Source organism: Lates calcarifer, linkage group LG15, assembly GCF_001640805.2.
Source record: "Lates calcarifer isolate ASB-BC8 linkage group LG15, TLL_Latcal_v3, whole genome shotgun sequence".
Classification (NCBI taxonomy): domain Eukaryota; kingdom Metazoa; phylum Chordata; class Actinopteri; family Centropomidae; genus Lates; species Lates calcarifer.
The window spans coordinates 24,182,394-24,209,533 of NC_066847.1; the positions used below are offsets into that span (position 1 = coordinate 24,182,394).

At 39.1% G+C, this 27,140-nt stretch overlaps 1 protein-coding gene across 2 annotated transcripts; it reads left to right on the top strand.

Moving 5' to 3' along the window:
* The first annotated feature begins 75 nt into the window (after positions 1–75).
* mtbp (MDM2 binding protein) lies at positions 76–27,140 on the top strand. Of its 2 annotated transcripts, XM_018685856.2 has the most exons (23): positions 76–254; positions 650–733; positions 837–910; positions 1,638–1,786; positions 1,995–2,053; positions 2,889–3,033; positions 3,452–3,566; positions 6,579–6,695; positions 12,459–12,553; positions 12,843–12,909; positions 13,120–13,237; positions 13,739–13,918; positions 15,433–15,546; positions 17,182–17,340; positions 19,785–19,878; positions 19,969–20,127; positions 20,744–20,839; positions 21,018–21,281; positions 21,409–21,572; positions 22,797–22,909; positions 25,056–25,169; positions 26,303–26,368; positions 26,470–27,140. In XM_018685856.2, exons 1-23 carry the CDS (start codon positions 188–190, stop codon positions 26,506–26,508), a joined length of 2,652 nt encoding a protein of 883 aa, XP_018541372.1. In that variant the 5' UTR covers positions 76–187; the 3' UTR covers positions 26,509–27,140. The 2 variants fall into 2 exon arrangements, with proteins under 2 accessions (XP_018541372.1, XP_018541379.1); XM_018685863.2 differs by lacking the exon at positions 15,433–15,546.

The window sequence follows — 27,140 nt, forward strand, 5'->3', positions numbered from 1 at the left end:
TAATGTTTCAGTCTCAGACCAGAAGGTGGCGGTGGTGCGCTTTGTGTCCTGTTGGTCGCCGCCGATACACTGAACAGAAGAAGAAGAACTGGTGGGAAATTTGACAGTGCGCGAAAGCCTGTTGTTGGTTTGGCAATATTTCGCTCCAAACAAACACCAACCGTGAATTTACTCGTGTTTACTCGAGATGGACCGGTACGTGTTGGTTATATCCCTTTGTCAGACTGATGACCACGTGGCAGAGGATTATAAATGTAAGTTTAAATTCGCCTTTTGAAACAAATAACTCTGCTAATGTCAACGGCGAGTGTAGTTTAGTTAGCTAGTCGCACAGAGAGTGTGTGGATAAATTACACTAACACTAGTTTAACGTACTCCGGCTTATCTAGAGGAGTATTTAATATCTAGTGTACATAGTTAACATTTTGTTAAAGATAAGTTTGTGTTAGGAGAGAGTTGAGTCACGTACATCTGGACTAAACATTTCAGTAACCCAGTCAAAACCTTTCTACAGTTTAAGAAAAGCATTAAAAGTTGGTATCTGAGAGGACTGTATTAGCATACAGTGTTTTTTTTCTGAGTTTACATTATCGAAATGTTTTTTGTATGTTTTTAGTTTTAAGTTTTAGTTTATTGTCCTTGTTCTCAGGTCTGGAGCCAGTGAAGCACATATATGACAGACTGGTGGACATTTCATCTCAGGAGTCAGTGAGAGGGATCTCTGTGTTTCCAGGTACAGTAACTTAGAGGCTCTATGTGCATCATTTACCCTGCCTGACTTCAATAACTTCCTTAACTTACCTTAACTTTAACTTCCTCTGCATTTTTTAAAAAAGCTTGTTCTCTGAGTGGCAGCCCACTGGGCCAGAAGTGGTACTTTGCTGTTCAGGCTTGCCAGGGAGTAACACAGGTAAGAAATTAAGGAGAGATCCAAGTTGTTTATTGTCATAAACAATAATTTATATTACACGGAGTTGAGCATAAGCATTTATCTGTGTGTTTTTTTCAATTTGAGAGGCAGGCGAGAAATGAGACTACTGAGGGGGTTGGTATTGATTGAAATCTTGACTGAAATATGCATAAACACATATCATATCTGTCTTTTCAAGAGCAGCAACAAATCAACTGATAATATAAAATGTTTTTCACAGAAGTTGCTACAGCTGTGATAAACTTCATAATGCCAGCAAAATTACAAAACAGACAATACATAAAACTAAATGAACTTACAATTGAAACATGCATGTATTGTACTGTGCCCCATTACATTACTGTTTGAAGTCCAGCTGATTCTCTTGCTGTATTTTCAGTCACTAGAAATTGTTGAGCAACTTTAATGCAGGTCACCTAAACTGACTTTCTGGGTTGCCCCTTCTTTACACAAGGGGGAAACTTTGTAAAGATTTTTGAGCATTTAAAGAGAAGTTACCACTTTATTGATCTCAAGTGGAAAATTACGTTTTTTTTAAGTTTTTTTTTTTATTTCAGCATCATAAACAACAGAGCAGAAGTAATAACAGTGTACAGATAAATAAATAATGGAATAATAATAATAATAATGGAATAATAAATAATGGAAGAAGAGCAGCAATTCTGTAATTATAATCAGTCTTCAGTTTATATCAACTGTTTTATAGTTTTGCAGCTTTGACTGGGAAGAGTTGGGGACAGTCCATCAGAAAAGTGACAGTGAGGAGGAGAAGCCTACTGCTGTGGAGTCATGTCTCAGTTCTCTGAGTAATCAGGAGGCACCTGATCAAAAAGCTGACCAGACAGCACTGACAGAGTGAGTGACAGATGGTATTTTCTTCTCTTTGTGTAAAGAAGTAGGCTTGTTTTTTCAGTTCTGTGTTGAAGGATTGGGCCAAATACATCAATGTAAGCAGTGATTCAGTCATTGTGTGAAGATCTCAGACAATTAAAGTCCAGGTGTTACATTTTGGCCACTGGGCCTTTGACTGGGTCTTTCTGATCTGGATGTCTTTTGTGAACAGGTTGTTAGAGGAGGCTGCAGATGGACTTAATCTGCTGTCAGACAAGCTACCACCTCCAGGTACAGTTGACCAGTCCATATTGTCTGTGGGTTATGTTCTACTTTCATATCTGTCATTTGTGTTAGTGTTAACTGCGTGCTGTAGGGCTGTCTTTGAAATGCATTCAAATCCGTATGAATGCACAGTTTTTCCATCAATGGTGTGGAATCCAGAATGCTCCCACACATTACTTCTCTGATGATTTTATTTGTTATGATTATCTTTACAGCATGGCTCACCAGTTTTAACAAGGAGAACAACAATTGTATAGTTTTTCTGATAGGGTATCAGAGCAAGAAGTTAGTCTAGTCCACAAAACACTGTCTCAAGTGGAAATTAATTCTTAGCCAAAAAGCTGCCAGTGGTGAGGAATTAAAACCTTTTTACTGAAGCAAAACTCCTCAGCTGTGTGAGAGGGATCCAGTCCAATTTCAGCCAATTAGATTTTGAAAATCTGCCTGCTGCAGCCTTGTAGAAAAAATGGCCTTCTGCACTTAATATATATATGCACTCACCACTGGGAAGATGGGAAACTTCTGCTCTGTCTTCTAGGCAAGTTCTTCTTCCTGAAGTGCTAATTCACTCTTTAAAGGATACTAGCATACACCACCTCTACAGGAGTTCAGGAACAGTCACCCTCCACTGTTTCGCTGCCCCGGGGAGCTGGAGTCGCTGCTGGCTTCCAACTTTTCTTCCACCAGTCTTGATATTTACAGTGGCAGACAGAAGAGATGGTGTCAGTTGAGCGACTAGCTTAGGTCACTGTCCCCTCATGAAATCATGTATGTAGGAAAAAAAGACGAAAGAAAACATCTAATGATTTCCTCTTTGGTTTGCCTTATTTTTCTTAATCAGGTAAAGCCCTGTTGGATGTGCTGGTGTTGGGCTCTGCAGAGCAGTCCCCTCCTATTAAAGACCTGTTGCCTCTGCTGGGAGCCCTCAAACACATGTCCTGCTGGCACGCTGCTAAGATTAATGTCATCACACAGCACACAACTGGGTGAGGAGGCACTTTTAAGCCAATATAAAAGTCATTGAATTAATTACACACATTCAGCACATTTAGAATCTAAATGAATTTCCAAAGGTTGCTCAAAATGCAGGAAAAAGAGCAGTATAATGTGAAATTGCAGATATGATTATTTGTGATATACTCCCAGTTCACCACTAGGGGGAGATAGATGAGTGTATACATGTGTTGACTTTCAATAATGGATGAATCGTCCAGCAACATTTTCACAGAAGCACTCACTTTAGTTAATAGCAGAGTAGCTGCATTAAATCATTAACAATATATTCATATTTACTTGCCTAAATGGGAGAATTAACATGAATCAGGACTTTTATCCCTGATTTACAAGAATTGGAAATAAAAGTTACCCATTGCTGGTCATTGATTGATCTTTTTCTTGCTCCAGGTGGCAGAAAGCAGCATCCTATCTGAGTGCCGGTCTGGTGGAGCCTGCTGACCTGGACAGCTGCATCAACCACAAGGAACTATGGAGGGGCAGCCTGGTTATCAGAGAGAGGAAGGTAAGTGTCTCTGAAAATGGATTAAGTGTGAGGAAAGAAACACTGGAGATACTGCTCTTTTTGCATAATTTATTTTGTATTTTTCTTCTTTATTTAGTATAGAAAGGTTTGGAAGGAGGTGGAGAAAAGGAACCATGAGAAAATCCCAACAGTATTAGCTTTTTTTAAAATGCAGTATAGTGGTTACAAACATGGCAGAGAGGGTGTTGGTGACAGAAGACTCTTGAGCACTACAGATTTTCACTAAGAGTGTGTGTGTATAGTGTGTACATGCCTCAGCGTTACGATGAAGCTGTTTGTCAGTAACAAGAAGGGTCAGACATTTAGAAGAATGTGTATGCGGGTGTCAGCTGTTAAGATTTATCTGTAATTCCCTGTTTACGCTTGTATGAATCTGAATACACAAGCTTCTGTGAGTGTGTTTGTTTAAAAAGTTTTGAAGAACTATAGGTGTGATTTATCATTTAAAAGCAGCAGTTAAGGAAAAAGATGTTTGTAAGGCACTGGCTGAGAGAAAGAACTTTTTTGTCTTATCAACTCCATGTGTGAGAGGTTGTGTGTTCTGGACAAGTACTGTAGAGGGCATGAGAAAAAGCTGTGTCCTTTTGAACTTACCAGCTTGCTTACCCAGGGCTTTTTATTCTGAACAGTGTTCTCTGTAGGCAGGAGCACACTACTAGCTGGACTCAGTGAGAAAGGCAGAGAAAACACTGATCTCCTTATGAACCTTCTGTACTCAGGCTAATCGTGGTTCGGAGGCCCGATTCAGGCCACCGTCTGTGTTCCAATATCTTTTTCATGTGAAATTACTTATTCACTGCACGCAGGGCCATAGGGTAAATTTTCACGTATTTCCTTTTTTAAATTGAGTGAATTTTTTTTGAGTCAGCAGGGGATTGGTCTTTCTCTGCTGCTGAATGAATCTAGAGGAATCACTGGAGGTCACTGAGGGATCATGTGAAATAGCTCTGCCTTGCTGGCATTGCCCTGGCAGAGCATACCAGGCCCTGCCTGGCCCTGCTCTGCCTCGACCTCATTCCCTGAGGAGTCAGCTTCAATTGATTATTGGTGCGGACTCTGACTTAGGCAGAGGACAACTGTTAAAGAACGCCTCCGGGCAGTTTCTGTCTGTATTTAAAGGACAGTGCTGTTGTTATTGGCATGCAGATACAGTGCTGTTCTTTTACTTTTGTAGGAGTTTAAAGTGTAGAAAGTATACATAGCCAGAGCTGGCATACACCTGTGTCCACATACTGTTGTGTATATGTGAGCTGGAGCACTTTACATGGTCTGAGCTAAGCCCTATGCTGTAGCATATGATGATATTATAGGCAATAGTGTTCATCCAACATAGTGTGCCAGTTTCCAACATGACAGGAGCCCTTTACACAAAGTAAGGTCCATAAAAAATTGTTTTCTCATTTTGGTTTGGAGGAAATTAACTGGCCTCCCCACAACCCCATCCAACACTTGGGATGAACTGGAATTCCTCACTAATGCTCTTGAGGCTGAACAAGATCAAATCCCTGCAGCAGCCAGTTTCCCAAATCGTGAGAAACACCTTTCCACAAGGCTAGAGGCTGTTGCAGCAGCAAATTAATGCCCGTTTTGGAATGAGAGGTTTAACATTCACATATGGGTGTAATATCATATGTCCACATATATTTTTGGTCTTGTATTGTCCTTTATTTCCCACTTTTGTGGTAGTAGCTGCATGTTGATGTCAAAGCGAATAGGCTGAGGCAAGTTGACAGGATTTTTTTGTTGCTACTCTGGAGATTACTTCACGCCCACTTGTACTTCTTTCTCATTATGGGAAAACTCTGGCAGGTGCAGTAGTTTTCTGTCTCCGGACAGAATTGGCCAATTTTGTGCTATTCTTCCACGGTCCTCTGGGGAGAATCAGCAATCTGTTTCGCGGTAGAATTTCCTTTCATGTCTCCCACTGTAGGTGTTTTAATCTGGCTGAAGATTTTCATTTGGCATTTTAAGACAATCTTAAATGTTGATCAGCATGTGTCTGAGAATATATACACTTGAGTTACATCTTTATGTTGCATATGCGTTTTGCAAAGAATAACAAATGAGGGCGTATTGTTGCTATCGGGTTAGAGCCCAGCATTTCTCAAAAATACATGTTTTTCAGAATTACAACCTTGTTTTCACTTGATGGTGCATGTTTACCATGGCCACAATTGTTTTTAAATCATTTTATCGTTATCAACACGATATGTTGATATATTGATATGCTGAAGCAGCGTTCCTGTTTAAGTGAATATATCTGGAAGATTGTTTCTTTGACACAGACCTTTTGTTGTCGAAATGAGCTAATTTAAACACATTTAAGTGATCCTTATCAAAAATGTGTGATAAAATGAATATAGGCTGATATCTTCCTATCAGATGTCTTTATCAGCCTCAAAAATCTAGTATCGGTCACACTATGTGATGAACTCATTTCCTGTCTGACAAAAGTTTTTCCCAGTCATCTCTGCTGTCTGCTTTACTCTGAGTATGCTGAGGCAAGCATGGAGCCTCTCCTTCACCGTAGTGACCTTTGCTAAGTTGTTGCCTTCAGAAGTGATTGGGCCTCAGCAGTCAGTCAGTAAAAGCTTCATAGATGGAGAGTGGTGGAACAAAGGAGCAATCCCACAGGAATAAAAGTTTGTCTGAGAGCAACCGTCACCACTTTACAGCCGTGTAATACATAGCATAACAACTAGTGTGTGTGTGTGTGTGTGTGTGTGTGTGTGTGTGTGTGTGTGTGTGTGTGTGTGTGTGTGTGTGTGTGTGTATCACTAACTGCACAGCCATGAGATCAGAACACTTGATAGCTTCATGATATGTTATAGTGTTATAGCAATCCCAATCAGGTCACATAGTTTGCATATGTTTTTGATATGTAGCACAGGTACTAATTTCTAACTAATGCTGGCTAAGAGAGACTGTATGTGATAGTAAGATCACCTTACTGTTATGTGACCTTTTCTCTCCTGTGTGTGTTTGCTTTAGTATGTGTCAGAGCTCCGCTTCAATGGCTTTTCTCTGCGCTCTCCAGTGCATCACATGTCAGGATCCAGTCTCTTGCAAGCTCCCCACACCACCACAGACCACAAACTACAGTCTGAGGTAAGTCCTGAGCTCTTCACTACTTCTCACATATTTAATTCCCAACTTTAAATCTTCCTGTTGTTGAACTGAGCCCTGAAAATTCAGACAGTCTCAGCCAAACTTATGGGAATAGCTCACATTGAAATGAAAATGTGGTTATTTTCTCATGCTCAAGTGTGTGATAGCTAGCCAGAAGATCAGACTGAATTGTCGTTTTGTTTCACTTTGTTTATTCAGCCTGACATTAGCGTCCATGTGTGCTCTGCTTGGGAGTTGGGATGTTTTGTTTTATTTTGCCTCACCCGTTCAAGTTTCCACTCTGCCCACATCATTTACAGTCTAAAGATGCTGTAGCTGTTTCTTAAAGAACATAACGTAAAGATGCCCTGTGGAATTTTTGACTTGTTTTTTGACTTTTTTTGACTTTTGACTATTGTGCATCTGCATCCTTTAACCAGTTTCACACTATTCCACTGATCAGCAGTTGGTGGATGTAAAATGCAAGAAATGCAGGAACGTACCAACAAAGGCGGGGAAGAAAAGATGTCAAAAAGTAAAACTGGATGTAAACATTACGCAAATGAACATATTTAAAAAATCAGCTTGGCAGATATTTTGATGTTAGACCTCCTCAAGAATACACACAATGTATTTTTGTGAAAAATAATTAATGAAAACATAATTTTGTTGTTGACAAGACAACTGGCCAGGATACCACAGGCTGCACCACGCCCACCCATATTTGTTGCAGGGTTTTTTGCTATTTTTTGTCACCATTTTTCATGGGTGTATCTAAATAGCTAGCTATAGTACGTAGGAAGAAGATGTCCTCATTCTTAATCCCTCCTACAAAGCTCTGATTGGTTTCTCCAGCTGGAGATAAAAGCCGTCAGTAGGAACAACAACAGACAACAGTGATTCAGAGGTCTGGAACCAGGCTTTGTCATAGCTGCATCTCATTTAACTTGACCAAACGCCTCAGGCAGCTAAATTCATGTGGTTTTTATTGCAGAACAATTGCATGGTTGTTTCAAAAGTACAATTGTTTTCCTCATTATTTCTTGTTTCTTCCTCTCTGACAAAGACAGTAGCAAGCACAGTCCTCTGCCAGAGTGCTGTAGGGCCTGCACTTGATCCAAACGTTGTCAGTGAAGAAATCTTGTTTAGAGAAATGTAATTTGTTTGAAGTTGTTAATTCCTGCAACTTGAAAGAAGAGTATGATGAAACACTTATCTGTGTATTCATGTTCCTGCAAACTTCAGGGAAGGTTTGATTGACAGGATGAGTAGATAATTACTGAATAATCATTTAGGGTAGAACTGTTCCCTTGACCCAGTTCAACCCACATTTTACCCCCTGGCTAAAGAGTTAAATGAGCTACACACAGTCCATCTTCTAATGATTTCTGGTGGCAGGAAGTTCCAAAGGGTCACTTCCTGGTTCCTCTTTAATCACACTGAGGAGCCTGTGACAGGTGGACCATCAGTCAGATAAATCAAATTTATTTTATCTGCCAAATGAGCATCAACCTCTGGTACTTCTGTAGACCTTGTAGCCAGAAAACAGCTTTAGGATATAGATTTAACATATCATCCAGGAATGCCAATGCCCAAGGTTTCAACAGAGGGAAATCAGCAAGCTGCAGTTATATGTTACTTCCATTGGGTTTGCACTCAGCTTCTGTCCCTCATCTGTCACCACATTTTATGTTCTTTAAATGGAAATCCTCACCTTCGTTTGGCACTTTGTAGCCCAGATCCATTTTGTCACCCACATTTATTAATAGAGTGGTTCAGAGTTATTTGTCTTGAGGTGATATGAGTCACTTGCTTGTGCTGAAACTGAAACTAGAGTGAGCTGACAGCTCACTGTGATATCTCCATTCAGTCAGTGTGTAGCCTCACTTAATGTCCATATATCAAAAATATTGACAGTAAGTGACTCATATGACCTTATGTCAAAACTACCCCTGTAAGCTCTTATTCATCAAAACAGGATGGCACTGTCAGACACAGTGTTTGCAATGTGTATATATATTAACAATCCATTAATTGTTTGGTCTCTAAAATGTCTGAAAATAGTGAAAACAAGTCCATGTCCATCTTTACATGTTGCACTTTGTTGAGAAATATCTCAACAACTTTCATGCCATCATTTCCAATTTGTTTTTTTAATTGCAGATATTGATCCGATATTTGAAAAACTAGCAGCCACTGTCAGCCTGAGCTGTTCTTTGTGTTTAGTGCTAATTAGCAAGTGTTGGCATGCTTACAAGCCAAGTTACCATCTTAATTGGTAATAAATTCTAAACATACTTGCTAATATTTCCATATTTGCGTGCTGACTCAAATCACCATTGTACCCAAGTACAGCCTCAGAGAACTGCTAGCATGGCTGTAGACTCTTGGTCCTGTTGCCTGATAAATCATTTTAACAACTGCCAAAATAGTTGGTGATTGATTTTCTGCTGACTAATCAATGAATGTTTTAGCTCTAAATATTGTAACATACAGTCACTTGGTAGTTAGATAACAGTGGAAGTTGTTTTCCAAGAAAATTCATTATAATTGTTTGATTTCCTTTTTAAATTGCTCACTGTCAAAATTACAATTAAGTGTTTATCCGCCACTTATTTCGCCACTGAAACAGCCACCAGCTCAGAGATAAATGGCATTTGTAGAGCTTTTTACCATATAAAAGCAGAAGTAATAAAACCCACAGCTCACTGTACCGGCATGAAACCGTTATAATCTGACAGTGTGTTCTCTTCTGTGGAGAAGATTCACTCTGTTTGTATGTCTGTGTGTTGGTGGTGGTGTGTGCATTGTAAAAACTGTGCGTTTGTACAGAGAATGTCCTCTGTTTGAGACCGGCTCTTTTATAACAGTTGGTATACTTCTGTAATGAGCTTTTTATGTAGATTAATATCCATAATAAAAAAACACACAGGAGCTGTGCCCAAGAAGTTATGACCTGATACACATACACACACACACGTCGGCAAACGGTTCTTTAAAGAACCCAGGGGTGCCTCAAAGACCCATCAAAAAATGGTTCTTTGAGACACCTTTGTGGAACTAAAAATGGTTCTTCTATGGCATCAGAACATTTTTGGTTCCAGTTGGCACCTTTATTTTTCTGAGTGTACTGTTAAGGCCAACGCTAAAGATGAGAGAATAAGAGGCTACCAAAAGGATCCGTATCGCACACATGCGTGCACATACACACACTCACAAACAGCCTTTACTTACTTTGATTAGCATTAAAGACATTTTGTGGAAAGGGTGTCTGTTGTACACATTTAGAGAAATACTGAAAAGAACCATTAGCTCTTGAGGCTAGAGTGTGTGTTGTGTTTATCTTAATCATTGTCTGCTTTGTGAGTTTCTGTCTGGAAACACACAGTATATGCTTGTGTTGTTGTGTGTGCTCATTATTCAGTTAACACAGCAGACTTCCATAGTTAAGGTGTGTGTATGTGTGTGTGTGTACTACTCATTAGAGAGTGAGATGGTGTTTATGTGTGTTGTGTGATCTCATCAGATCCCTGTATAGAGAAGCAGATGGCGATGATTGTCTTGGCACACAATAAAAAAATAAATAAAAAAAAACTGAGGACAACAAAACTATCACATCTCCACACTGCTTGGATAACTGACTCTGTAATGACTTACACACACACACACACACATGATACACAATCTAAACTGTGCTCAGACAAAAACTATTAGGCCTCCTCACTGTCAGGAGTAACTGTTGTGATAATTACTAACACATACAAACACACATGCTCAGCCTCAGTGGGCAGAGAGGCCACGCTGTGCTGTGAGGTGTTTGTTCAGTGTCCTGTGTTAAGTTTAGGAATGCTTACATTGCTTACGTGTTTATTATATGGATAAAATGTTTGTGTCATGATATCAAGTTATCAAGATGTAGTACATTTTTTTTGAGAATTTGACATATTTTGAATGTCAAAATATCCAGATGGAAATCTCAGTTTATAGTTAATTAGATACTTGTTAAATCAAGGTACATCATCACAGTGATCCTGAAACTAAATATTGATGTAACAGAGTTCTGTTCATAGACCTTCAGCACTGCCCATAATGGCTTAATTGAACCAGAGATATTGGAAGGAGTACTTCCCTGTTAAGGATACATGTCTGGCCAAAGCTTATATGATGGAAATTCATCTGAGTCATTTCACAGTCACACTTTTTATTCTTTTAAGGTTATTCTCCCAGGAGCTGTAAAAAGAAAATATTCTCTCCCAGATCCAACAGCCCTACAGCATATTCAAATGGTGACATTTAGTCTCTTGGAGTGTCCTTTTAAAAGCGCCTTAACCCTCTTTGTAAAAGGGAGGGAAACAGCTTCACCTTTCACTTTCTTTTGGGATTTAACCTTCTTGCCACAAAATCTGCATTAAAGCCTTTACACTTCCCCAACTCTGTCAGATCTGTTTAAACTTACCTCTGCCAATCATAAATAAAGCCTTAATATGTGATTTTAATGATTTGATGGCTGCCATTACAGTGTAACACAACTTTACCGATGTTGAATGGACATGGAAGGAGTGCAGTATATAACATTTCTGTTGTACTTGATCTGTGAAGGCTTCTGCCCTCAAATAGTCACAGGAGAAATACATGGGACTAGATTCTAACAATCTGTGCACAAGAAATGAATGAGTATAATACTTAATGCCCCTGTCTAGGAAAAAAAAACACCACAGCAATTTGAATGAAGCCATGTTTACAGTAATATTCCATGTTGAGTCATATTTAAACATGCGGAAACATGCAATTTTTAACCATTAAAAAGGATCATTTTAAATGCTTGTAAGTAATGAGGACAATTAAATACTGGAGGTTTTAATGATGTGCTTGGCTTATCTCTACAGGCCACTGCGTTAGCTAGATTCCTCACTGGGTTGGACATGGGGGTAATAAACCTCCCAATCTTGCCAGTGAAAAGGGGAAATTCAACCAGTGTTCATTAAAATCTTCATCTACTCTTAATCTATAGGGGTATATCAAAAATAGGTCGGCACTGCATTTTGGTTTCAGTTCAATAAATTATGAGATTGAGATTTTGGGCTTTGCTCTGTATTTGTGTGATTTTTTTTTTTTTTTTGTGTGTGTATGCAAATGACCTGTTTTCTGATGTGACAAATGATTTATATATTATTGATTTCCTCATAATGTAATGAGCTCATTAGATAAGTAGGACACTTGCAGGCTGTTGGAATTAAGGTCTTTTTTTTATGTGAGCTACTGTGTGTTAAGGACCCAAGTCTGGTGGGTTCCCTCACAGAAAACACAAGATATTCTGTGTCTTCAGGTGTCTGATCATTTTTAGTCCTTTCTAAAAAAAAAAAAAAAAAAGGTTCAAGCTTCTACGGTGTGAGGATTTACTGCCTTCCATAATGTCTTGTTATTGGAAAAAAAATACACCTCATCTTGGTGGTTGGAACTTGTTCTGACATTTTATCTTGCAAATAATTAGTTAGAGAAGTAATCAGTAGGTTAATTGTTAGTTGTAGCACTAGCGTTTAGCGGCTCTATCTCTAATGCTAAATCATCCTTTCTGTCCCTTTAACCCTCTTCCTCACACACACCTGAACATGTCTGGAAGTACCTTTTTTTGCTGCTTACCTCTCTAAATGTTATTCTGTGAGACAACCCTTTTAGACTTTTCTTTGTCTTATCTGTGTTTGTTTGTTTCCTTATTTCATTCTCTCCACACCCGTTCTCTCTCTGTCTGCCCTGTGTTTGCAGGTCTTCCATTACTATGCACCGGTTTTAGACTTGGTTCATCTGGTTAGTCTGTCAGACCTGCCCAGCTTTCTGGTGTCCACCACTCAGTTTGAACTGTAAGTGTGCAGGCGCGTGGGTGTGCATGCTTCAAAAGAAAACATTTAACATTTAAATGAATGAAGTATGAATGAAGTATATTCATACCATGTAGCGAAATGTCACATGCAAACCATTTGATTTTTATAATCACCGACTAGCACCGACTGTTATTACATATTGTATGTATTGATGTTTGATGTTGTAGCTTTTTATTACAAATGAGCCCAATGTATTTTCCTGTCTCAAAATGTGGTTGGTAACTGTTGTTCCTTAATATTGTACTATTCCTTTACTACTACCAAACAGTGGCCTGTGTGGGAAGTCAGCGAAGGCTAAACTTCTGTTGGACCAGCTGAGATCACTGCGTGGACAGGTATGTACTCCTAGGATGTACAAAATCTACTGTAGAAAGTTGTAATTTGAAGCAAAGATGGAAATTTGGAAAGATTTCTGCTTGTGTCGAAATCTGTTTTAGTCCCCAGTCAAATGTATATAGGAGATGCATATAAGATTCATCTTGTACGTGATTCACAGGACTGAGGGACTGTGTGTTTAGGTTTATTGACTGAGTTTCAATCTCCAGGTTGGAGCGTTGTTTAGCCTGTCTTGCATAATCACCCCCATCGCCCAGCCTGCAGCGAGCCAACTCAGCTCCCAGCGCTGGAGGGAATCTATAGCCAGGAGACCAAAGTCCTTACCTGGTAAGACATTTTTTTTAAAGCGTTTTCATCACCTCATTAAATGGATGACTTTTTGGCAACAGCAGAGAGGAACCATGCCGTATTCTGTGGGGAAATAAATTGACAACTAGGACTGCACTGATATTCAGTGGGTAATAAAGCCCTTCATTGGAGAAGTAGACTTGGATGTGGGACTAAATCAATTTGGAAAACTGGTGGAGGAATCAGAAAAAAACTATTTATAACTGATGTAACCATACAGGAAATTGAATTCTTACAGCAAATAGTAAAAAATAAATTTAGGTATATAACACATACACACAAGCACTTTATAGAGTAGAAGTAGAAATGTATGCTAAGAAAGTAGCAAGGACTAAGACAATATAAGATAAAATCTATAGAGAGGGATCAGTAGTTACTATTATCCAAAAAAAAAAAGTTATTATTAGTTATGTAACAGTATTTTTCTGTTGTTGATTAACTCTGTACATAATCTTTGTCCCTCCCTGCCTCACTCTATAGTGCCTGATGTAGAGGTGAAAGGTGAGAGCGCTCACTACTTCCTGTTGGTCCAGGGCTCAGATGATGTTGGGTGTGGAGCCTGCAGGGTCAGGATGTTGCACTCAGACAGTCAAATTAATGGAGCAGCTGCCATGGCAACCGTCTCTGGGCTGCTGAGAGAGAAATCTTTATCATTATCAGGTATATTATGTTGTCATGTTCATAGAGGTCTGTGTCTGTGTGTGTGTGTATTTCTGTCTGTGTTGCTGTCACTGTGAATGTTTTGGTGTCACTTGGATTTGTTCCCCATTGAATGTTCTACTACAGGTGTTTTCAAAGGCTGACACTGTCCAAAATTAAGACACCTTAGTCTACATTTCTGCTTATATTAGGTTAGTTTATATCAGTTTATATTAATTAGTTTATATTAGTTAGTTACATTTTCACAAAATCAGCACGGTTAAAAGTTTGCAGAATTAGCTATTAGCAGTCCTGTTGGCAGTATGACCCAGAATGTACAGACAACTATCACTGGATTATCTTGATCCTGAAGAAAATTGAAATATGTGGGAGCTCTTGAGTGTCTGAGCAGTCCATAGTACAACAACTAACTTCCTGTTGTTTATAAACACCCACATGCACCTTTTCCCTCCAAGCCTTACAGTTTGAAAACCTATGTTGTACTGTTATCAAATTTAAAGGGCACTCTAGTATTTCATCAACATTCAGAGGCTATGGAACATCTATCAGTAAATTGCTCTCTGCCACATTGTAAAGAAAAGCACTTCAAGCATCCTGTTCTCTTAAAGCTGCTCCTCAGCTTGATTGGAGTAGAAGTCCTTCTGGCTTCATTGACAGAGGTTGAGGGGCTGTCATTGTTCATCAGGATGAATGGGTTAACGGATGAAGGATGAAGAGGGAGGAATGGAGCGTATGTATAGATGGTTAGATGATCAGTGATCATGGTATGGGCTTTGCTGTTTGTAGGGGATAAGATGAATGGATGAACATTTGTTGGAAATGGAAATGTTTGGTGTTTGTTTTGTTCCCTAAACTGAAAGCTTCTTATCTGATGAAAGCCCTTCATTGTTCTTTGGCTTTATATGATATTCAAGAGACCTACTGTAGGGTTTCCTCATGAGAGTCCCTGCTGTTGTTAACATTTTATGCAACCTTCAGGGGACATCTTTGAAAGATTTTTAAATGCAGAGCAAGACTATAAAAGGTGCTGCAATGACACGGCAGAGTTTTCCATAAAAAGGAAAGTCTTAAATGCACATCTGAGGGTGGCTGCACCTCAACAAAAACATACTCACTACACCTTTGTATCCTGTATTAGCATATGGTTTCAGGGTGAGATTTAGAAAAGGATGAGTCAACACAGAAGCAGCAGAGGCTGAGATTTCCAGTCACTCCCTAGAATGAGTCAAACACTGGATCCTTCAAACTCCAGTTGTGCCTTTCATTGGACCATCTCTGCCTTTTAAATCCCCTCATCTTTCAAACTCCATGCTCTGCGGTTTTAGTGCAGACTTTCTGTCAAATATTTGAAGTAAACTGACCTTTTTGTGTAAAATCGGTGGAGTGCCCCCCGATCCCACTAGAGAAATGTTCAGTTCACTGTTCAGTGAGGTCCACTCCAAACAGAACATAATTGAGGTTTGCAAATGATTCTGTTTTTTCCCCTTTCACTACTTCTCTCTCTCTTCAATCAGGAGGAGGTGTAGGCGACATCCTCCGCCCTCTGCCCTGTCTCCAAGGAGACAGCCTGCTGAAGAGAGAGAGGAAGGTGACCCAGGTTCAGACTCTGGTACTGAAAGAATATCTCAGTAAGTACTATGTTTAAAGAGCACTTGAAATGGAAAACAAATCACAGAATAAGAACATAGTTCTGGAAAAAAAAGAAACAAAAACTGAAAGGTGTAGACCTCAGCATTATGTAGACAATAAAGCAAATGATTGCATGCTGTGACAAGACACACATTTCATCATAACTTTTGCTGTATTTTAGAGTCCTCAGCACTGCATCTGAAGCTCACTATGATATGTCAGTCAAAATATTATTCCCCCAGGCTGAATGGGGAAGTGACCCCCTCACAGAACAGTAGAGGAGAGAACAGATTTGGGAGTTTTATGACGACAGATTTATCACATAACAGACAGAATTGTTAACACCCCCCCCCCCCCCCAAACTAAGCACTGTCGTCTATCTTCATCAGGGACATTGTTTGACAATTAACACTGAAAAACAGGCACACAGGGAAAACGCAGGGTTCGTTTTAATTTAGGATTATTAAAGAGAGATGTGTTGGCCTCATGTTGTTAACCCTGTTTCTGGCTGAGACTTACTTCACACCTCTCTTCACTTAGCCCTTTTCACTATGCATGTAATAATTGTGCTGCCTGTTCAATTCAATTCAAATTCAGTTGAGATCAGCCAACAAAATATCATGACAAAGAAATGGACAGAAGAGATGTATCAACTGTCTTCTACTCTAAGCTACTTGATCTGTCGTCAGTGTGAACTTGCAGTTCTCTTCAGCCCTAAGCACACACTGGCGCTTAGAAATACTGTGTTGAAATATCATTATTTTACAGACCCACATAATGTCCCCTTGGCAGGAAAAGATAGTGAAACACCAGTGGAGTGGAGCCAGCTTAAAGGGAGTGGAGTGAAATTCCTCAGACTTGAGGAAAAGCAATAGGGCTATTCTTTGAAAAGGCCGTGAGGAGAATGAAGAGGCCTGACAGACCACAGGCCTTAATGAAATTCATCGCAATATATTCTGCCTTGGCATTAAATTGGAAAAAGGCACGTCCTTATAAGTTGCAAAAGTTAGAAGTACTGTCAGAAGTTTTACTGCTCATGTGAAATGTGTGTGTTGGTGTGAAGGGACACAATCATGGGTGTCTTTCTGTCTCAAAGACTATAATCAATCTGTGTCTGTGTCTGTGCAAGTATGCAGGTTGACGCATGTTCAGATATCAGTTTTCTCTGTTTCAATAATCAGTGGATATCTAACTCTCAACTATTTAGAATGAGAGAGTATTGTATTGTAGATATGTCAGACTGCAGTTTGACATATACAGTTACTCGGACAATAGTGTAGTTTCCAATCAGTGAAGCTGTTTTACGTAAAACTGCAGGCCAAATTGTTGCTTTATAGAGAGAAACTATAAAAATGTCCACTTATCATTTCAAATGGCCACCTTTGCCTCTTGTGATGTCATAACAGCCCTATGCATAGCCGTTGCCAACATGTAATTACCTAGTGCAGTTTTAAAATAAAACTAAAACTAATTAAAAGAATACACTCCTGTTTTGGAGGAGAATCAATCATCAACCCACTTATTATGTAACATTAACACTGATGCCAAAATCTTCCAGTGAGTTGGGATGTGTGCCAGTGAGCCACAAACTAAATGTTGCCAGAATGAAACTCAGCCTCTGTCTGCGTGTCCAGGACAGAAAGAAGAAGCATCAGCTGCGACCTCAGTACCCGTCAATGACTTGAAGGTCATTCTGAGTCTGGCCAGGGAGCAGTACCTGAAGATGATTGACTCCACTCTGCCATCTGCTGCCACCTGTCTGAAAGATGGGCAGGAGACTGCCAGGAACTCAGGTATAGTAGAGGAGAAACAGACAAAGAACAAGCCAACAGTATTTTTACATTCATTCACAGCAACACTACACACGAACACAGTGGAAATGAACGTCACTTTTTTAAAAGCTGTTATTGAAACTGTCAAAATTGACACATTAAAACTCTGTTCATCAGATACTTGGGATGATGCTGCATTCACACTCCATTATGCCATTACTCCAACTTGTTGTTCACATATTATTCCAAGATGGTTACCCTGATTTCTGGCCCTGATGTCAAAGCAAAGTCTACGTTAGCAACTTTTGCTGCCTTACCCTTGGATCAGTTTGTTAACAAGTGCAATCAGATACAAAGTATATGCTTCTTGAAACTAGCTGAACTGATGCATGTGTTAATGATGGATTTTGTCTAAATGTAACTGCAAGAATTGGTGGCTTTAATTGTAATCCACAAGGTTCAAGAATACAATGATATCAGAAAGACATGGTCACCTGCTGTAAGATTACATAAGTGTTACTGTATAACCGTCTACATGACAGAGGAAGCCATGACTATTAGATACTGTGGTTGTGTATAATTCTAGTTATACAAAGATAGAGATCATTGTATTCAAATTATGAGATTTACAAATGTTAATTGGTCCAAGATTATTCAGCCAATCTAAAGATATACACAGAGTGAATATTACACTAGAAATCCTACAGTACTGTGGGCAAAAGTCCACACAAGACATGAAGACAACTAATGTTGGTTATTGTTGGTTAAAACATATATTCTGACTTCCTTGTGAATTGTTCAGCAGCAATACATCTGTATTCACTACATGCACATTCAAAGGATGATGATTTTAGGAAACATTGCCAGCTAATAATATGCAAATAAATTGTTAGCAATAAAACAAGTCCCGGGCCTGCAGCTAGAGCTACATGTGCACAGTCAAGGCGTTGCTGCTTTTAAAAGCATAGCTGTGGGGCTAATAGACCTGAGGTTCTCATGTCATAAATGTTGTGACATTATTTGCCAATTATTTTGTGAGTCTCAGCACAACATTGACCATCATAATGTTTGTTGTGTAATTATCTATGCTACTAGATTCAGGCATTGTGCCAGTGAGTGTAATAATAATAGAATAGACCTGTGTCTTTACCAGCAAATCTGCCATTTGTCTCCAAAACAGTCCACATCATGGCCTTTGTGTGCATTCTGATTTCGTGGTCTGTACCAGTTCTGTACTGTATATGAGCTGTCCTCAAAAAAGGATATACCGGTACTTAAAGTTCAGAAGGGGTGAGGCACCAAGCTTCAAAAACAGAAGTAATGATAGGTGTAAACATGTACAGACAAACAGGGTAAGGTGCAAATCAGTTTTTTTTTTTCTGTAATTCATGCCCACCCTCTGGTCTAGAGATGTCATTTACAGCAGGGAACAGCATCTGCAATCCATAAGGAATGTCTTTTGCATTTTTGTATCTGCATTGCCTAAAGGTGTGAATGACTTTGTGTGGGCTGTCAAACCGCTGGCGGAGAGCATTAAGTCTCTTCATATAATATACTTACATCCTGAGGCACATGCGCGAAACTCCACCATCTCGTCAGGGAGACAGATTTATCACATTTCTGCCATCCTGGAGAAAACATACAATCTTCCTGCCCAAACACAAGTAAAGTGCAGAGTTGCTGATATTTTGGATGCTGAGATTTCATCTGATCAGGGTGCCGTCTGCCAAGAGTTCAGTGTGTTGACCTGGCTCAAGTGAAAGCCGGGATAACTCTTGCAATCCATCATGCAGTACATGGTGCTTACATTACTGGGTGTACTGATAGAAAGGGCACTTTAGGTTTTTTTTTATTAATGCCAGTGCCACATTCTTCTGTTGCTGTTAGAAAATAATGTCTAGCTTCTCCAGTGTTCTAAAATATAAAAGCACTTATTAATGATTTTTCACAGCGGTGCTGAACTTTATTTAATTTTAGGTGTTGTAAATGCTTATCCATCAGCATTTTAAAATAATTTATAACTCCCCCCTCTGCTCTTTAATCACATCAGCTACTGTGAGCTACAGTTTATGGGTCAAACGGTACCAAACTATACAAAAGCATCTGAGTCTGAACAATTACTTTATGTATTTTTAGACACGTCCATGTGAGACAACTAAAGCCAACAGAACTTGACAACTTGAAAGCTCATTTGTTATTAAACTAATTTGGGTGCCCAGTGTACTTTTGTGTCCATAGTTGCTTTATAATGGGAAGCACCCTGTGGCTGCAGTTTTAATGGAAATCAGCTAATTAAGGTTTTGAAGGAGAGGGAGACAATAAGTCAAATTTTTAAACAACTAAACTACTAATTTTTAAACTCTCTCTGAACACACATTCTTGTTGAAGGGGCTTTCCAGTTTAAGCACTGTAAACAGGCCTTATCTAATACTGCCAGAGTAAGCCATGTTGTTTTGTCATTGTAGGTTTTCAGACTATTTCCCAGCAGCCATCTGACTGGCCTGAGAGGAGTGTCCTCCATAACATAGAGAACCTGCAGAGGAGACGACAGAAGAGGAAGTAAGTGGGATTTAGTCTGGGTAAAGTCTTTGTTTGTTTGAGTGTTAATTCTTAATATATCTGATCCTCACTGTATTTTTTGTGTCTCAGATTTGGACTGTTAGGTCCAGGCTCCAGTGACAGCCTGCTGGGTCCTAAAGACAGTCAGAAGGGTTCGTCTGCTTTACTAGACGCCAAAGAACTTCTGAAACACTTTACATCTGATGGTTTGCCTGCTGGGGAGCTACAACCACTAGCTATCAATAGAGGGTAGGTTCAGTCTTCTTCTCTGGCTCAGACATAATTAGACAGACAAACACAGAGGCAGCCACGACCACACAACGATGCCATGGGCTGAAAGTAGCAGACATTCACAAAATGAAATCAAAGATGGACACAAATCAAGACAAATGATGTAGTACAGAAAGATATTCACTGCATTTTCACATTTACAAATGAACATACACATACTGCAGTGAGTTTCAGTGTGGTTTTATGAGTTTGTTTCTTAGATGGTCCTGACTGACAGAAATTTAACGAGGCCATAATGACGATTTGATTATGATCATTAGCTTTTAACAATGAGCTTACAACCTTCACAAGAAAATTATTGAGTTGGGTTAAAAAACCATTATTCTGGAGCAGAACAGTCATCCAGTGGTGCTAATAATTCTGTCAGACCAAATTGTGTGTGTTTTAATTAGTAAAATTTCTTTGTGTGATTTAATGAAGAGACTATTAACTTGAGAAACAAGCCAAAACAGTTTCTTTGACAAGTTATTTATTAATTTTTTTCTCCCTCTTTCTTTCTTTCCTTCTTTCTTTCTCTCTCTCTCTATTCCCCACCACCACCTGGTCTGTCTTCCTGCACTCTCCTCCTGTTTAGCAATAATGTGTTTCAGTTGTCACCAGACCTCTCTCCCAGGAGAGTCAGCCAGATGCCCTTCAGCAAGGCCTCAGCCTCACATTACCACGGCATCGAGTAAGTTTAAAGTGTACAGCGACTGTTCAGCCACAGAAACCTGTATTTTAAAGTACAGGCATCTACAAAAGTTTTATCGTCAGTAGAAGCTCAGCCTGGAACCAGAAGCCATGACAGTGTCTACTCTTTCTGTTTTTATAATTGTTACAATTTTGAATTAATTTTATTTGTTGTCTAGGTTCTGCCTGGACAATCAGCGGTCCTTGGATCGGGACCAGGCCTTTGTGCGGCTCCAGTCCCGCCTGATTCGACATGAGACCCAAACCACCTGCTCCAAAGAGCCGTGTGCCCTCCCTTTTGCCCTCAGTCCTGCCCCCTCTCCCGCTGTGATGTCAGAACCAGGAAGTGTGCCCGACGGAGAGACTCTGCAGAACGCTGATGTGGCTCGACTCAAGCGCAGGTCTTGGGACACAGACGTTATTGGAGGCTATCCTCGCAAGAGGTACAGTGATGGTGTATGGTTTTTTTTTTAAACCCAGATTTCTAACTTTTGACTTTTGATTGATTCTTTCTCCTGGTTAGAAGTTTACTGTGTTTGTAACTTCATCATGTTTGTCTGAATGATCCAGGCTGGTGAAGTCAGAGAGCAGCGACTCCCTCTGTTCTCAGAGCAGTGGCAGCAGCGGGACACACCCTGCCATTAGGTCGCTGAGACAACAGCCGAGCAGATCCCAGTCCACATCAACCCCCATTGGCTCTTCTCACTCTTCAGCCACAAGACGAACATCCTCAAGTAAAACAAAATTACTGAACCTTACGTGGAGAAGGGCTAGAATTTTTCATCTACATTTTCAGATCCATACTGTAACAAATCAGGCCATCATGCATGTTTTAATAATAGGGCTATTTAAGAAATACCATTTGCATAACATTGTATATCATGAAAAAATGAAAGTCTTCAGTTTTCTCGCTATAAGTGTGCTACATGCCAGGTGATGTCAGATTAGACACAAGGGAGTAATTACAACCCCAACAGACCAACAGACTGGTCTTAGTACAGATGAACCTGTCAGTAAATCCTCCTTCTTGACACCCTTAGATATATTTGAATGAAAATTAGATTAGTCTGTCCCTGCTCCTACCCATATGGTTATATTGAGCTCCTTTATGTTGATCACTTGAAACTTTATTTATGTAAGGGTCATGTTGGCGAGTTAAGTAGCGCTTAACACAAATCACCTGGAGAACTGAAACCAAGATTTATCCAAACCTCTCTCTCTCTCAACTCTTCTCTTACACTGATATGTATAATAATATAAAGTACTAATATATGTTTCTCTTTAATGTAATTAACTATTTTGAAGGGTAAAATTTCTTTTTAAAATGCAATGATCAAAAATCAAATCAAAAAGCTACAAATTAAGTTATCACACTGCCATGGCTTACTGAGACGCTTGAACAGAATGGAGTCACTGTTATTAGTAACACCTGTGCTTTTCCTACAACGAGTCAAATTGTCTACTGTGAAAAAAGGTCTATTCCAATTTTACTGCATGATCCTAACAATTAATCAGGCTGAATACTGTTGAAGATTTGGTAAGACTTAAAGCCCCTGCACACTCACGCAGCGTAGTGGTTTATTCTGGCTGATTAGACCTCGGTTTAGGATGAATTTGGGCAGCGCTATACTGGAATTTAAAATAATAGAGGTGATAAATGCAACAAAGCAAACAGGAGAGTCAGGGAAATGTCAGTTATACCCAGTCTGAACACGCCCAGTCAGTCCTGAGAGGAGGTCTAATTAGGTAAATTAAATGAAAACACCTGTGTGGTTTGACCTCTGTGTGTGTGTATGTGGAACCTGCCAATAGTGATGCTTCACTGTAAATTTGGCACCACATTGTTTTATTTGTGAGTTTGTTTTAATCATGTACTCTTAGTTTGTTAATATAACTATTTTCTTTTGTTGCCATGGTTGTAGTGCCTCACTGTTGATTTTCCTGTCATTACTCTCCAGGTTTGGTGACTGTCCCCTCCGCTGACAAATCTAAACCCCAACAGCAGAGGACACATCATGCGGCAACAGAGGACAAACCTGCAAAAGAGTCACGCTCCCAGAAACACAACAGGGTGAGTGTGTGTGTGTGTGTGTGTGTGTGTGTGTGTCTTGTATTGAGAAGGATGACATGTTTTTTTTTTTTTTTTTACTTTAATGTAATTACCAAACATACAGTGATTATGTTATTTTTCACATTCAAGAATAACTCAGAATAATTGTAACCATGGAAACATGTTCTCATCACAGCATGCCAAACTCACTGGGGTATCTCAAGTATTGACATTTACAGGCAGATTTACGCACTTACTGTATTGTGGAAATCTAAGAAATAGAGTTGCAAGGTTTTTTGTTTCATAACTGAACAAAAGACAAAAGGTCATGATGTATGATTACACATTGTACAGTGTTAGTATGTTTTTTTTGTCAGTTTTATATAAATGTTCCTCTCAGAGTTTAAGTTGCTGTCAAAGGCAGTAGATCATATTCAAGGGGTAATTTGAATTTAGGCTGGCATTTTCACATTAAAGTTTCAGTGTAGTGAAAAATGACTTTTACACCTTGTTAGCTAAGTTTCTCTTATTATACCTCTGGCCATTGGTTCTACATGTTATATATTTTCATGCTGTAATTATTGTGACCAAACATATCCTGCTGAATTATATTATCAGACTATTCCTCAAACTTTCCTCAGTAACAACTATTAGAGCTGAAACACAGTAAAATTACCAAGCACCATATTAGCCTTGGAGTTTAAAGCTAACAAACTGAATATGATTGGTTTGTTGCAGAAGAAGTGATGACACTTTAAACAGTATAAACATGAGGAAGTGCCTTAACGTATATGTTTGTGCTCTCTCTGCACCCATAAACTAGTGACCCCAGCTAGGTCAACTAGCTGGGGTCACTATTATCTAGAGCCTGACAGACAAGGAGCCTGATTTGTTTCCTTGCTGCGGTCACTTAGCCTCTGTTTGACAGGCTGAAGTTGCTCCCTTGTGGCTAAGCAAAATAAAGCTGCTAATGAAGGCAGGAGCACTGCTGTGTTCAGTTTACCCTCTGAAAATGACAATGGTTACTGAAGAACTAATGACAGAAATAGAATTTGTTGGCATGGTTGTTACCATTAGAGTGTTTGATCACAGTATATAGGCATCAGTATATTGGCACGCATTTAGTTATATGTTGTACTTATTCCTCCCTCCACTGGACCTGTGTTCATATTCATAACTGACAGAAGCAAAGGCTGAAGTTACAAAAATAAAACTTAAGTTGTAATAAACTGTTTTCTACTGGAACCCGAAAACGACTGAGTACGTATTACTCCTGCTCACCACTAACCCTACTCACACTCACACAACAAAATAAACACACGCACAGACACACCTACGCAAAATTATAATTTTTCCAAGAGCTCTACCAAAGATAAATGTTTTGCATGTCGTCACTGTGAATGTGTGGGTTGCATTATAATGTTGTGGTAGAGGCAGTTTAACAACCACATCATTATCATATCACCTGCTGCCTCTACAGACACACACACTTTCCTGCCTCATCTTTTACGTATATGTACAGTGTATGTACACAGAAACACATACAGACATATGCACGAGTACACACCCACACACACACCCCCACACTCCTCCATGTTGTTTTACGTTGTCCCCCCGTTACAGCTCACAATCTGCATCCCGACCTTGACTTGTTCTGGTTTCTGATTACTATGCAAACAGGCTTATCATTTCTAAACCCAAGTATAGAAAAGAACAGTTGGCCCTATTCAGAAATAATGATACCAGTTTATTCAGGACAGAGATTAAAAGCTGCCTTTCTACTCCTCATGAGACTGAATGGCACCAATGATTCTTCACAATAATTTATAGTGTTTCCTCAGAACAGTCGCTGTGACAAGATTAAAGGCGGATCTATTTATTTCTGGAATGTGTTTTCCCTGTCGACGCTACCAGTGAAATATTTGTATGTTTGTACCTGCGAGCACACGCTGTGAATGTAAAGGCGTGCAGTTCAGTGCAAGGACATCCCCCAAAAGTCAAGACATATTGACATCCTCTCCTTTTTAAAAAGGGAGCCATGCTAAAATTAGTTTCTCTGAACCGGTTTAGCATTAGGTGGTTAGGGAATAAACAGAACCAGGTTTAACATTTTCACAATTGTGCTAATACAAAAGTGCATGTGTGTGTCTGTCTTTTGTGTCCTCAGATGTTGCAGGAGGTAGTAGTTAAAACGCTCAAACACCATGGGATCACTGCTGAGCACGAGTGCTTTGAGGCCTGCAGCAAAAGACTGTTTGATATCTCGAAATTCTATCTCAAGGTTAGTCTTTTTACTGCCCACACACAGTCAGCACTGTCCTTTCATTTGACAATTTCTTTGTTTGTGTGCTTCTATGCATCTAGGACATATACTGCAGATTTGAACATATGCTGCTGTTTTATTATAGATCCTCACAACAAATTAACAAGATTATAGGAACAGCTTGAAGAAACCATTTCCCCAATATCCACATTTTCATCTCATTTCTTTTGTGTGTCCTCGTGAATCTTAATCAGATGTTTTTATTTGATAACATAAAAAATCTTACTGTTGCCCTATCTTGGCAGCAGTGGTGGAAGAAGCACTCAGATGTTTTATATAAAAGTAAAATAAAAGTAGCATTACCTCAATTCTGTTACAAGTTAAAGGGTTACCTTCAAACTGCGTCAGGATCATTAGCAAAATGTTCTTAAAATATATAAAGAATAAAAGTACTTGTAATGCAGAAAGGCCCATTTTAGAGTTATTATATATATTTTATCATTAGATTATTATTATTGATGCTTAAGCTTGTATTTTGATGTTACAGCTGTTCAAAGAGGAGATAATTTCAGCTACTTTATACACAGTTCAGCAGTGTAGAAGCAATTTATAATGTGTTTTGAGGGTTTAATTTAATGTTTATTTTTTTAATAATATATTACACACACAGAGAATCAACTTTTTTGCCTGCATACAGTTCATTCCCCATGGTGCATCAGTGGCCTGTTGATTTCCACTTTGATTTTATGAACAGTTTAATCTACTACAATACTGTGCTTTGTATTTTTATAAACACATATCATGTTTTATTTGTAAAATCAAACTAATCTGAAAGAGTGACAAGAAACCATAGCTGTCAGATAAATGTAGTGGAATAAAAAGTACTAAAAAGTAATAGATATATAAAGTACCAGAAAATGAAAATACATACACATATCTTAAAATTGTACTTAAGTACAGTACTTGAGTAAATGTACTTAATTACTCTCCACCACAGCTTGCCAGCAATGCTTCATGTCTCCCATGTAAATCCTCTACCCACATGAAATGAGTTCATTTGTGACATAAAATGAGTTGAGCTGGTTTGATGTAAAGCTCATGTGAATGTACCTGACTGTTTCACTGAGTGATTTTCTGTTGTTTGATTCCAGGATCTTAAGACATCCCGTGGTCTGCCCGATGAGATGAAGAAGGCAGCCGGCAGCAACGTCAAACAGGTAATACCACCAAACACCAGCAGTTCCCCATTTGATTTAGCTGTCCTGAATCTGACCCTTTTAAAGTAGCACTTTCAAAATAATATTTTCTGTTACTGAAGGTCATTGACTGGGTGCTGGAGAAGAACTCAGAGAAGTGAAGATGGCTTGGAAGAATAAGTAGAAACAAAAAATATTTTGACACTTTTTGTCCAGAATTGTAGTAAGTCAGATTAAGTCTGTTTGTTTGTGGGAGTTTTCCTCATAGGTAAAGGGGGTTCCAACCCTAAAAAAAGTGCATTTTGTATCACATTCATAATGCATTCTTAAGACTGATTGTTTTTTTAAGCCTTTCTGATTGGTTTTAAACTCTTGCATTAAGCCTGTTTTAATGAACCTAATCCTTTATTTAAATTTCTCACGGAGATCATATGGCTATATACTTATTTTTTCTGATGCATACTGATTTTCTAGCTTTTATTTTTGTAGAGAGTTGTCTGCTCATCCATCCTGATCCACTCTCACTGCTATCGAGCCTTGAAACAAGAACACTGTGAGTCCAGTCGACATAGTACACTCTGCTCTGGCTGCAGTCACTGAGAGGCCACAAGGGCTTAGATGTTGGCCTCGGGTTGCAGTCGTCTCTTCTTTGTAGCGGATTTTAAATCCTTTCCCACTTGTTCATCTTGTTTCTAAATACAATAATCATTTTATGACTTTATGAATGTGCATATTTTATCTTTGTGTTTCGTATTTTATTCTTTGTAACACAATAAAGTGTTCTCGAATCATA